We start from the raw sequence: 12,685 nt of genomic DNA, 5'->3' as shown, positions 1-12,685 counted from the left end.
CCACAGTGGTGAGTGGTTCAAACCAATGTGACTTTAGGAAACTCAAAACAACATTGAGATCCCAAGGTGCCACTGGGGCACAAAATGAGGCTGTATATGCAGTACCCCTTTTACAAACATCTGAACGTCAGGCACTAAAGCCAGTTCTTTCTGGAAGAAATTCGACAGGGCCGAAATTTGAACCTTAATGGACCCTAATTTTAGGCCCATAGACAGTCCTGTTTTCAGGAAATGTAGGAAACGACCCAGTTGGAATTCCTCTGTAGGGGCCTTCTTGGCCTCACACCACGCAACATATCTTCACCAAATGCGGTGAAAATGTTTTGCGGTTACATCCTTCCTGTCTTCGACCAGGGTAGGGATGACTTCATCTGGAATGCCCTTTCAGGATCCGGCGTTCAACCGCCATGCCGTCAAACGCGGCCGCGGTAAGTCTTGGAACAGACAAGGCCCTTGCTGGAGCAGGTCCTTTCTTAAAGGTAGAGGCCACGGGTCTTCCGTGAACATCTCTTGAAGTTTCGGGTACCAAGTCCTTCTTGGCCAATCCGGAACCACGAGTATCGTTCTTACTCATCTCCCTCTTATGATTCTCAGTACTTTTGGTATGAGAGGCATAGGAGGGAACACATACTCTGACTGGTACACCCACAGTGTTACCAGAGCGTCCACCGCTATTGCCTGAGGGTCCCTTGACCTGGCGCAATATCTGTCTTGTTCAGGCGGGACGCCATCATGTCCACCTTTGGTTTTTCCCAACGGTTTACAATCATGTGGAAGACTTCCCGATGAAGTCCCCACTCTCCCGGGTAGAGGTCATGCCTGCTGAGGAAGTCTGCTTCCCAGTTTTCCACTCCCGGAATGAACACTGCTGAGAGTGTTTATCACATGATTTTTCGCCCAGCGAAGAATCCTTGTAGTTTCTGCCATTTCCCTCCTGCTTCTTGTGCCGCCCTGTTTACGTGGGCGACTGCCGTGATGTTGTCCCACTGGATCAATACCGGCTGACCTTGAAGCAGAGGTCTTGCTAAGCTTAGAGCATTGTAAATTGCCCTTAGCTCCAGTATATTTATGTGGAGAGAAGTCTCCAGACTTGATCACACTCTCTGGAAATTTTTTCCTTGTGTGACTGCTCCCCAGCCACTCATGCTGGCATCCGTGGTCACCAGGACCCAGTCCTGAATGCCGAATCTGCGGCCCTTTCATAGATGAGCACTCTGCAGCCACCGCAGAAGAAACACCCTTGTCCTTGGAGACAGGGTTATCCGCTGATGCATCTGAAGATGCGATCCGGACCATTTTTCCAGCAGATCCCACGGAAAGGTTCTTGCGTGAAATCTACCGAATGGGATCGCTTTGTAAGAAACCACCATTTTTCACAGGATCCTTGTGCAATGATGCACTGATACTTTTCCTGGTTTTAGGAGGTTCCTGACTAGCTCGGATAACTCCCTGGCTTTCTTCTCCTGGAGAAAACATCCTTTTCTGGACTGTGTCCAGAATCATCCCTAGGAACAGTAGACGTGTCGTCGGAAAAAACTGCGATTTTGGAATATTTAGAATCCACTCGTGCTGTCGTAGAACTACTTAAGATAGTGCTACTCCGACCTCCAACTGTTCTCTGGACCTTGCCTTTATCAGGAAAGCGTCCATATTTCTTTTAAGAAGAATCATCATTTCGGCCATTACCTTGGTAAAGACCTGGGGTGCCGTGGACAATCCAAACGGCAGCGTCTGAACTGATAGTGACAGTTCTGTACCACGAACCTGAGGTACCCTTGGTGAGAAGGCAAATTTGGACATGTAGGTAAGCGTCCCTGATATCCAGTGACACCATATCGTCCCCTTCTTCCTGGTTCGCTATCACTACTCTGAGTGACTCCATCTTGATTTGAACACTTGTATGTAAGTGTTCAAATATTTCAGATCTCACCGAGCCGTCTGGCTTCAGTACCACAATATAGTGTGGAATACTACCCCTTCCCTTGTTGTAGAAGGGGTACTTTGATTATCATCTGCTGGGAATACAGCCTGTGAATTGTTCCCAATACTGCCTCCCTGTCGGAGGGAGACGTTGGTAAAGCAGACTTCAGGAACTTGTGAGGGGGAGACGTCTCGAATTTCCAATGTACACCTGGGATACTACGTGTAGGATCCAGGAGTCCACTTGTGAGTGAGCCCCCTGCGTGCTGAAACTCTTGAGATGACCCCCTACCGCACCTGAGTCCGCTTGTACTGCCCCAGCGTCATGCTGCGGACTTGGCAGAAGCTGTGGAGAGCTTCTGTTCCTGGGAATGAGCTGCTTGCTGCAGTCTTCTTCCCTTTCCTCTACCCCTGGGCAGATATGACTGGCCCTTTTGCCCGCCTGCCCTTATGGGGACGAAAGGACTGAGACTGAAAAGACTGTGTCCTTTTCTGCTGAGATGTGACTTGGGGTAACAAAAGGTGGATTTTTCAGCTGTTGCCATGGCCACCAGGTCCGATGGACCGCCCCTTTATACGGCAATACTTCCATGTGCCGTCTGGAATCTGCATCACCTGACCACTGTCGTGTCTTCGTCTGGCAGATATGGACATCACATTTACTCTTGATGCCAGAATGCAAATATCCCTCTGCGCATCTCGCATATATAGAAATGCATCTATAGTCAATAAAATCTTGTCCCTGTCAAGGGTATCAATATTTTCAGTCAGGAAATCCGACCAAGCCCCCTCAGCGCTGCACATCCAGGCTGAGGCGATTGCTGGTCGTAGTATAACACCAGTATGTGTGTATATACTTTTAGGATATTTTTCAGCTTCCTATCAGCTGGCTCCTTGAGGGCTGCCGTATCTGGAGACGGTAACGCCCCTTGTTTTTATAAGCGTGTGAGCGCCTTATCCACCCTAAGGTGTGTTTCCCAACTCGCCCTAACTTCTGGCGGGAAAGGGTATACCGCCAATAATTTTCTATCGGAGGAAACCCACGTATCATCACACACTTCATTTAATTTATCTGATTCAGGAAAAACTACAAGTAGTTTATTCACACCCTACATAATACCCTTATTTGTGGTACTTGTAGTATCAGAAATATGTAACACCTCCTTCATTGCCCTTAACATGAAACGTGTGGCCCTAAAGGAAAATACGTTTGTTTATTCACCGTCGACACTGGAGTCAGTGTCCGTGTCTGTGTCTGTGTCAACCGACTGAGGTAAATGGGCGTTTTTACAAGCCCCTGACGGTGTCTGAGACGCCTGGACAGGTACTAATTTGTTTGCCGGCCGTCTCATGTCGTCAACCGACCTAGCAGCGTGTTGACATTATCACGTAATTCCTAAATAAGCCATCCATTCCAGTGTCGACTCCCTAGAGAGTGACATCACCAATACAGGCAATTTGCTCCGCCTCCTCACCAACATCGTCCTCCTACATGTCGACACACACGTACCGACACACAGCACACACACAGGGAATGCTCTGATAGAGGACAGGACCCCACTAGCCCTTTGGGGAGACAGAGGGAGAGTTTGCCAGCACACACCAAAAACGCTATAATTATACAGGGACAACCCCTTATACAAGTGTTTTCCCTTATAGCATTTTTATATATATGTAATCATATCGCCAAATAAGTGCCCCCCCTCTCTGTTTTAACCCTGTTTCTGTAGTGCAGTGCAGGGGAGAGCCTGGGAGCCTTCCTCACAGCAGAGCTGAGCAGGAAAATGGCGCCGTGTGCTGAGGAGAATAGGCCCCGCCCCCTTTTCGGCGGGCTCTTCTCCCGGAGTTTGTGAGATCTGGCAGGGGTTAAATACATCCATATAGCCTCAAGGGCTATATGTGATGTATTTTAGCCATAAAAAGGTATTATACATTGCTGCCCAGGGCGCCCCCCCCAGCGCCCTGCACCCTCAGTGACAGTTGGTGACTGTTGGTGAAGTGTGCTGACAACAATGGCGCACAGCTGCAGTGCTGTGCGCTACCTTATGAAGACTGAAAGTCTTCTGCCGCCTGTTTCTGGACCTCTTCAACTTCGGCATCTGCAAGGGGGGTCGGCGGCACGGCTCCGGGACGAACCCCAGGGTGAGACCTGTGTTCCGACTCCCTCTGGAGCTAATGGTGTCCAGTAGCCTAAGAAGCAAATCCATCCTGCACGCAGGTGAGTTTACTTCTCTCCCCTAAGTCCCTCGTAGCAGTGAGCCTGTTGCCAGCAGGTCTCACTGAAAGAAAAAAACCTAACTTAAACTTTTATTCTAAGCAGCTCAGGAGAGCCACCTAGATTGCACCCTTCTCGGCCGGGCACAAAAATCTAACTGAGGCTTGGAGGAGGGTCATAGGGGGAGGAGCCAGTGCACACCACCTGATCCTAAAGCTTTTATTATTGTGCCCTGTCTCCTGCGGAGCCGCTATATCCCCATGGTCCTTACGGAGTCCCCAGCATCCACTAGGACGTCAGAGAAATAAAATATTCAAGAACACAATGAGCCTGATTTGCATTATATGGCCGAGTTTAGCAAACTGTACGCGTAGAAGCGAATGTACGTAACTTTGCTTATCGCCGGACAATTCTGAGTCAGACGGATCTTGGTCAGGCTTCCCTTTAGGTAAAAAAATACGTGAGATGTGCTTGTGGGAATTTTGGGCGAAATAGAGTGTGCCGTGCAGCAGGTGACAGCGAGAGCGCAGTAACGCAGCTGCTTAGTAGATAAAAACAGAGATATGTGTAGGCGCCACCCAGGGGGCTTAGGGTTAGGCTGAGGGAAGGGGGGGTTAGGGTTAGGCTGAGGGAAGGGGGGGTTAGGGTTAGGCTGTGGGGGGTTAGGGTTAGGGAAGAGGGGGGAACATACTTCTCCCACCCCTGTCGGCATCCCGTCCGCTGGTCAATCATACTGAACCCCTAGCACCAGTTATGTAATGCGAGATAAGAATAGCCAGTATGCCAAGGCACTGGTGCCGCATCTTACTCACTTTCCTGACAACCACTGTGCTACCATATATTGTTGCAGAGGTTACAGAGGAAGAAGTTACTGTATATACTTTGGTGCTCCTCCCCACAACACGCACCATCACTTTCTATAGCGCAGGCACACTGCAAGCTGCTCTCGCCTCTAACAGACGTTTCCATATTTTATCTCTACAGGAGGGAAGATTGACGAGCTGCAGTGCACCCTCCCCAAGGATCTGCGGGGGCGGGACATGCGGATGGTGCCCGTGGAGATGTTTAGCTACTGCTCACAGCTGGAGGATGAAAACAGCTCAGGGCCTGCAGAGAGGCCGGCCCCGCCCTGCTCCAAGACAAACCCCACCCACGCGGTACCGGAGCTGGGATCAGACTGCCCGCAGAGGCAAAGGTATCGACCAGCTAGCGTCCGACGAGCCATCGGCACGGTGATAATTGCCGGGGTAGTCTGCGGTGTGGTCTGCATTATGATGGTGGTGGCCGCGGCTTACGGATGCATCTACGCTTCCCTTATGGCAAAGTACCACCGAGAGCTGAAAAAACACCAGCCCCTTATGGGTGACACTGAGGGGGAACAAGAAGAACAGAGGCAGATCTCGTCTGTTGCATGAGGATGGCGCTGTAACACGTCCACGCGTGGCTGCTACAATGTATCTATTTCGGGGAGCAAGAGGCTGCATTGGTGTGTACCCTAATTTCCCAGGAACGTAGTAAAATATAAAATGTCCTATTTAGCCACCTACAGCCGAGTGCAAGACAAAGCACATTCTACCGTTTGTGGGCGCAAGCTGGGCGCCTCCGAGGGCGACGGCAACAAAACATGAATCAATATTTGGGTGCATGAATCAATCTAATGGGAAGGAACCAAAAATTACAGATGCACTAAAAAAAAATTACAGAAAAATGTTTCAACCATTTTTAAATAGAAAATAAATTCAAAAACAATTGCAAAAAAATCCGATTGGATAGACAGAAAACACGGGCAACTTCTGCGGCCGCCCAAATGAGCCCAGCGGTACAAATTATCACGCTACAAGAGAGCGAATATGCTTGGTGTGCGGACAATGAGACAAAAGAATAAGCCCCACTCATCAGCCATCACTGACAGACACCGACTGACACTATGGGGGGGTGATAACTTGTTTCAGGTCTCAGGGATCCTGGGTGAGTCTGATCACGGAGACTGGTGTCTGTTGGTAGATCTGGTCCCCAGCAATAAGATCTGAGCGTAGCTGAGATCACCTACAGTAGAGCTGCAATAAATCAGACGACCGTCGCCCATACGCCACTGCAATCATCGATTTGCTGGTTTTTCTTTTCCTGTATTCATTTGCCAGAGAGGTTTGTAGGGTTTCTTTTTATACACTGATGTATGATACCCCATCAAAGGCGGTTCCTAACGAGGCTGCAGGGACTCAGACGTTACAGTTATATACTTCAGTCATTTTTATATGTCACTTTCCATATGTCACTACAGCAATGCCTCTGGCAGCGGCTGCTAGCGAGAGACTAAGTGCAGAGGCTGAGCTACCACTGGCTCTCTGGTTGCTGCAAGCGGTTCCTGTGTGACTATGTGCAGAGGCTGAGCTACCACTGGCTCTCCGGTTGCTGCAAGCGGTGCCTGTGTGACTATGTGCAGAGGCTGAGCTACCACTGGCTCTCTGGTTGCTGCAAGCGGTTCCTGTGTGACTATGTGCAGAAGCTGAGCTACCACTGGCTCTCCGGTTGCTGCAAGCGGTTCCTGTGTGACTATGTGCAGAGGCTGAGCTACCACTGGCTCTCCGGTTGCTGCAAGCGGTTCCTGAGTGACTCTGTGCAGAGGCTGAGCTACCACTGGCTCTCTGGTTGCTGCAAGCGGTTCCTGTGTGACTATGTGCAGAGGCTGAGCTACCACTGGCTCTCCGGTTGCTGCAAGCGGTTCCTGAGTGACTCTGTGCAGAGGCTGAGCTACCACTGGCTCTCTGGTTGCTGCAAGCGGTTCCTGTGTGACTATGTGCAGAGGCTGAGCTACCACTGGCTCTCCGGTTGCTGCAAGCGGTTCCTGAGTGACTCTGTGCAGAGGCTGAGCTACCACTGGCTCTCCGGTTGCTGCAAGCGGTTCCTGTGTGACTATGTGCAGAGGCTGAGCTACCACTGGCTCTCTGGTTGCTGCAAGCGGTTCCTGTGTGACTATGTGCAGAGGCTGAGCTACCACTGGCTCTCCGGTTGCTGCAAGCGGTTCCTGAGTGACTCTGTGCAGAGGCTGAGCTACCACTGGCTCTCCGGTTGCTGCAAGCGGTGCCTGTGTTACTAAGTGCAGAAGCTGAGCTACCACTGGCTCTCCGGTTGCTGCAAGCGGTGCCTGTGTGACTCTGTGCAGAAGCTGAGCTACCACTGGCTCTCCGGTTGCTGCAAGCGGTTCCTGAGTGACTGTGCAGAAGCTGAGCTACCACTGGCTCTCCGGTTGCTGCAAGCGGTGCCTGTGTGACTCTATGCAGAAGCTGAGCTCCCACTGGCTCTCCGGTTGCTGCAAGCGGTGCCTGTGTTACTAAGTGCAGAAGCTGAGCTACCACTGGCTCTCCGGTTGCGGCAAGCGGTGCCTGTGTGACTCTGTGCAGAAGCTGAGCTACCACTGGCTCTCCGGTTGCTGCAAGCGGTGCCTGTGTTACTAAGTGCAGAAGCTGAGCTACCACTGGCTCTCTGGTTGCTGCAAGCGGTGCCTGTGTTATTAAGTGCAGAAGCTGAGCTACCACTGGCTCTCTGGTTGCTGCAAGCGGTTCCTGTGTGACTATGTGCAGAAGCTGAGCTACCACTGGCTCTCTGGTTGCTGCAAGCGGTTCCTGTGTGACTCTGTGCAGAAGCTGAGCTACCACTGGCTCTTCGGTTGCTGCAAGCGGTGCCTGTGTGACTCTGTGCAGAAGCTGAGCTACCACTGGCTCTCCGGTTGCTGCAAGCGGTGCCTGAGTGACTCTGTGCAGAAGCTGAGCTACCACTGGCTCTCCGGTTGCAGCAAGCGGTGCCTGTGTTACTAAGTGCAGAGGCTGAGCTACCACTGGCTCTCTGGTTGCTGCAAGCGGTTCCTGTGTGACTATGTGCAGAAGCTGAGCTACCACTGGCTCTCCGGTTGCTGCAAGCGGTTCCTGTGTGAATATGTGCAGAAGCTGAGCTACCACTGGCTCTCCGGTTGCTGCAAGCGGTGCCTGAGTGACTCTGTGCAGAAGCTGAGCTACCACTGGCTCTCCGGTTGTTGTCAATCGCCATCTACCGGAAGGCAGCAGCAGTGACTGGCAAAGCAATGCTGGGTATTGTAGTTCAGACACAGCTCGCCATCCAAAGGCCACCTATCCTTTGCCATATAGGACATTTTTCACACCGTCGTCTAATTATACAGTAAGGGTGAGTGTGGGGGCGTCCGCAGGGCTCTGGCTAATAAGAATTTGTCACCTGGGCCGCTGTTCAGGAGCCGGAACGGATGTCGCCATTTGTTTTGTTATATCGTCACTTCTCAGATTCCTGGATCATGGCATTTTTTTCATGTTTTCTGGAAAACGGGACCTTCATAAACTAATATTTAAACACTGTTCACCTGGGGGAATACCTGCGCACTCTAGTACCAAGGCCATGAGACGCTGCATTCCTAGGAAGACGCAGCGCGGTAGCGGCCAGGCAGGACTGGTGGTCGCTCACACCGAGCTGGACGGTGGGACTCAAATCATAGTTTTAAAGTTTGTTGTATTTTTATTTTCCTTTTAAATAAGCACAGAGTGTGCGAGGGGGCGTTGTGTACTCTAGGAAGAAACTGGAATTTACATCGCTGTAAAACAATATATTTTTATATTACATAGGATAGAATATTTATCTTGCTCACTGGTCAGATCCTGTCACCTCGGTGGAATCCCCCCCTCACCCCTTGTGTGTGTGCCCAGATCAATGTATAGTCTGTGTAACTGATGCACTTTATCTATGGTAACAAATGTGGTCCCTCATCATTAGCTGTGTAATCCGTCGTCACTATGACCCGAGCAAAATAATCCCAAGTACGCCAAGACCCTGCCGTACCCAGCGCACCCGCTAACCGCTACACACAATGGGGGGGGGGGGGGCAGCCAGGAATAACGCAAATGCTGGCGAGCTGCTTTATGCGACTGATCCATCATCTACAAAACAGCTTCCCCCGCTTTCACTGTGTGTAGGGGACTAGTGCATTCTAAAACCACAAGGGGTCACGGTTGCTATTACTCTCTATAAGAAGAAAATGTAGGCAGTGTTTTATGCCCCTCACGCACAGGCAGCCGCCAACACACAGTAAGGCAGGGTCCTAATCATGCTGGAGGAATTTGGGGAAAGATTAAAGCATTTGTGGCTAAGATTGGCACTGGCCAAGCCACTAGCCGCTCTGGAGGGATTAAACAGGCATATCCTGCAACCCAGGACTGATCGTATACACTGAGTACTAGTGTCATATTGCCTGAGATCAGCCTCCCCTGCTACTGAGGGAGCGGGTTGCTGGTTTAATGGCGTAATAACCATCCGTACATTTGATTCACTGGCAAACACCCAGAGCCAACAGCGATAGCGTCTCCGACAGACCCTGGAGCTTAGTAACTGCAGGGCGGCTGTCGCCAGAGGCGGAACCATCAGTCATTTGTACAACGCACAGGTTTCAGCGCTCAATAGCGCCACACACCGTGGAAGGAGTGGTTACTGCCCCTCTAACCTCTTCCAGGGCTGGGCCATAAATTCAACAGGTCATAGGGCCAACCAATGTACATCTGAGTAAAGGAAACTAGACTTGTGCCCCTTGCTTCCAAGTAACCGTCACTTAAGCACTGCTTAGCTAAGCCATGAGGGCCTGAGTAATATTTATGAGGACTGATTAATATTCACGAGGCCTGAGCAATATTTATGAGGACTGACTAATATTCATGAGGCCTGAGTAATATTCATGAGGCCTGAGTAATATTTATGAGGCCTGATTAATATTCATGAGGACTGAGTAATATTCATGAGGACTGAGTAATATTCATGAGGACTGAGTAATATTTATGAGGACTGACTAATATTCATGAGGCCTGAGTAATATTCATGAGGCCTGAGTAATATTCACGAGGCCTGAGTAATATCTATGAGGCGCTGGGTCCTAGAGCCTGAACGGGCTACATTCTTGGGAATAGTACTTTCCACAGTGTTTCGGTCACAGGGCCATTTTAATAAATTGAGGTCTTGAGCATTGTGACCCTATAACGGAGTAATCTTCACAAGTGGAAAGAAAGGATGAACGAATGTTTGTCTGGCCGCTGAGTGATATTACCATGGAGAGCGCACTGAGCGCAATGCCGTGTTTCTGTATTATTACCCCTCCCCAATAACACCATGAAAGTGCTTTCTGCGTTCCTGTAGACCATACAATTGGGGTGACCCCGGGTTTCCAATTGGGGTGACCCCGGGTTTCCGTGGCTCTGGATGGATGCAAAGAGAAGTCATACTGTCCCCTAGGATAGCGCTGGCATATTCAGGGATGTCTACCTCCAGTCTTACTCATGCTGCCATTAGAAGGGCAATACAGGTATTCCTAGCTGTGGAGTAGCACCGCCAGTGTTATGCGGAAATTAAATACGACTTTCAATTTTCTGAGAAAGCAGACTATCAATTCACTAGGAACCAGTGACATCACTGAGGCATGAGGCACGACTAAACTAAATGCCTCAGTGATGTCCATGGCTCCAGGTGAGCTGATGGGCTGCGATCCCAGCCAGCGGAATGGCTGCAGTGGTCACAGCTGCAGTTTACGAAGCTCCAATTAGAAATGTAATTTTGAGCCAGAGACAGAGAATGAGGCATTATGGGTAAGCAATGGCGAATAGACACTGTTCTCTGTAGGAATCTGAATAAACTGCTGCACGAGCGATGGAACATACAGGGCTGATGTGATCTGAGGGATGGTAATAGTACAGGGATAATTGGGTCACTGATCCTGGGTGAGTCACAATGCAGAGACTCTGCAGAGCAACAGGAGATCCCCCCATATACCCCCCTCCCCGTCCTATGTGTGTGTCATTTGTGTCAGAGGGACACTGGCGTCCAGGTTATTACTGTGATTTCCTGAACTTGTGCTCTCTCCTATTAAAGATTGTATTTCTGTACGTGTCAGCGTCCTGGGCTTCATTTATCTGCGTCCATTAATCACAAGGAACAGTTTAATCAGCTGTAATAATGATTTTCCTTATTCTATTGCTTCTGCCTCTGGGTGAGAGTGGTAAGATCAATCACGGATGGCAGGGACGGGATATCGGTACCAGGGGCTGTGGGCAGAGCCCGCCATGGTGCCATTACAGCTCCCCATAGCACAGTGGAGAGTACTGCTATAAGGGGGAGCTGCTGCTATCAGCACACGTAGTACAGTACAGAAAGAATACACCGTCAGCCTGCGGTATGCTATTTTTCTTACAGCACCGTTTCCCAACCTCAGTCCGCAAAGCACAGTAGCAGTTCAGGTTTTAGAGATATCCATGTCTGAGCACAGATGGTTAAAATAAGAATTTACTCACCGGTAATTCTATTTCTCGTAGTCCGTAGTGGATGCTGGGGACTCCGTAAGGACCATGGGGAATAGACGGCTCCGCAGGAGACTGGGCACATCTAAGAAAGATTTAGGACTACCTGGTGTGCACTGGCTCCTCCCACTATGACCCTCCTCCAAGCCTCAGTTAGGAACTGTGCCCGGAAGAGCTGACACAATAAGGAAGGATTTTTGAATCCCGGGTAAGACTCATACCAGCCACACCAATCACACCGTACAACTCGTGATAGGAACCCCGGTTAACAGTATGATAACAAATGGAGCCTCTGAAGAGATGGCTCACAACAAAACCCGATTTTTTTGTAACAATAACTATGTACAAGTATTGCAGACAATCCGCACTTGGGATGGGCGCCCAGCATCCACTACGGACTACGAGAAATAGAATTACCGGTGAGTAAATTCTTATTTTCTCTGACGTCCTAGTGGATGCTGGGGACTCCGTAAGGACCATGGGGATTATACCAAAGCTCCCAAACGGGCGGGAGAGTGCGGATGACTCTGCAGCACCAAATGAGAGAACTCCAGGTCCTCCTCAGCCAGGGTATCAAATTTGTAGAATTTTGCAAACGTGTTTGCCCCTGACCAAGTAGCTGCTCGGCAAAGTTGTAAAGCCGAGACCCCTCGGGCAGCCGCCCAAGATGAGCCCACCTTCCGTGTGGAATGGGCTTTTACAGATTTAGGCTGCGGTAAGCCTACCGCAGAATGCGCCAGCTGAATAGTGCTACAAATCCAGCGAGCAATAGACTGCTTAGAAGCAGGAGCACCCAGCTTAGCGGGTGCATACAGGATAAACAGCGAGTCAGTCTTTCTGACTCCAGCCGTCCTGGAAATATAAATTTTTAGGGCCCTGACTACGTCCAGCAACTTGGAATCCTCCAAGTCCCTAGTAGCCGCAGGCACCACAATAGGTTGGTTCAAGTGAAAAGCTGAGACCACCTTTGGGAGAAACTTAGGACGAGTCCTCAATTCTGCCCTATCCATATGAAAAATCAGATAAGGGCTTTTACAAGACAAAGCCGCCAATTCTGAAACCCGCCTGGCCGACGCCAAGGCCAACAGCATGACCACTTTCCACGTGAGATATTTTAAATCCACAGTCTTAAGTGGTTCGAACCAATGTGATTTCAGGGATGCCAAAACCACATTGAGATCCCAAGGTGCCACTGGGGGCACAAAAGGAGGCT

The 12,685-nt window shown here is 50.1% G+C and overlaps 2 protein-coding genes across 9 annotated transcripts in view; one reads left to right on the top strand and one right to left on the bottom strand.

Annotated features, from left to right (window-relative positions):
• Nucleotides 1-11,061, top strand: part of LRTM2 (leucine rich repeats and transmembrane domains 2) — a 58,142-nt gene extending 47,081 nt beyond the window's left edge. For both annotated transcript variants that reach the window (XM_063929343.1, XM_063929342.1), the window contains exon 4: nucleotides 5,120-11,061. In XM_063929343.1, coding sequence (XP_063785413.1) covers nucleotides 5,120-5,550 — 431 coding nt within the window. In that variant the 3' untranslated portion in view covers nucleotides 5,551-11,061. The remainder of the gene's footprint in view (nucleotides 1-5,119) is intronic.
• CACNA2D4 (calcium voltage-gated channel auxiliary subunit alpha2delta 4) overlaps nucleotides 1-12,685 on the bottom strand; it is a 367,390-nt gene that overhangs the window by 141,570 nt on the left and 213,135 nt on the right. The window lies entirely within an intron of this gene.

The sequence above is a fragment of the Pseudophryne corroboree genome, chromosome 6, assembly GCF_028390025.1.
Source record: "Pseudophryne corroboree isolate aPseCor3 chromosome 6, aPseCor3.hap2, whole genome shotgun sequence".
Lineage (NCBI taxonomy): Eukaryota > Metazoa > Chordata > Amphibia > Anura > Myobatrachidae > Pseudophryne > Pseudophryne corroboree.
Note: the sequence above shows the minus strand (reverse complement) of the source record. Positions and strands in the feature narration are given on the sequence as shown.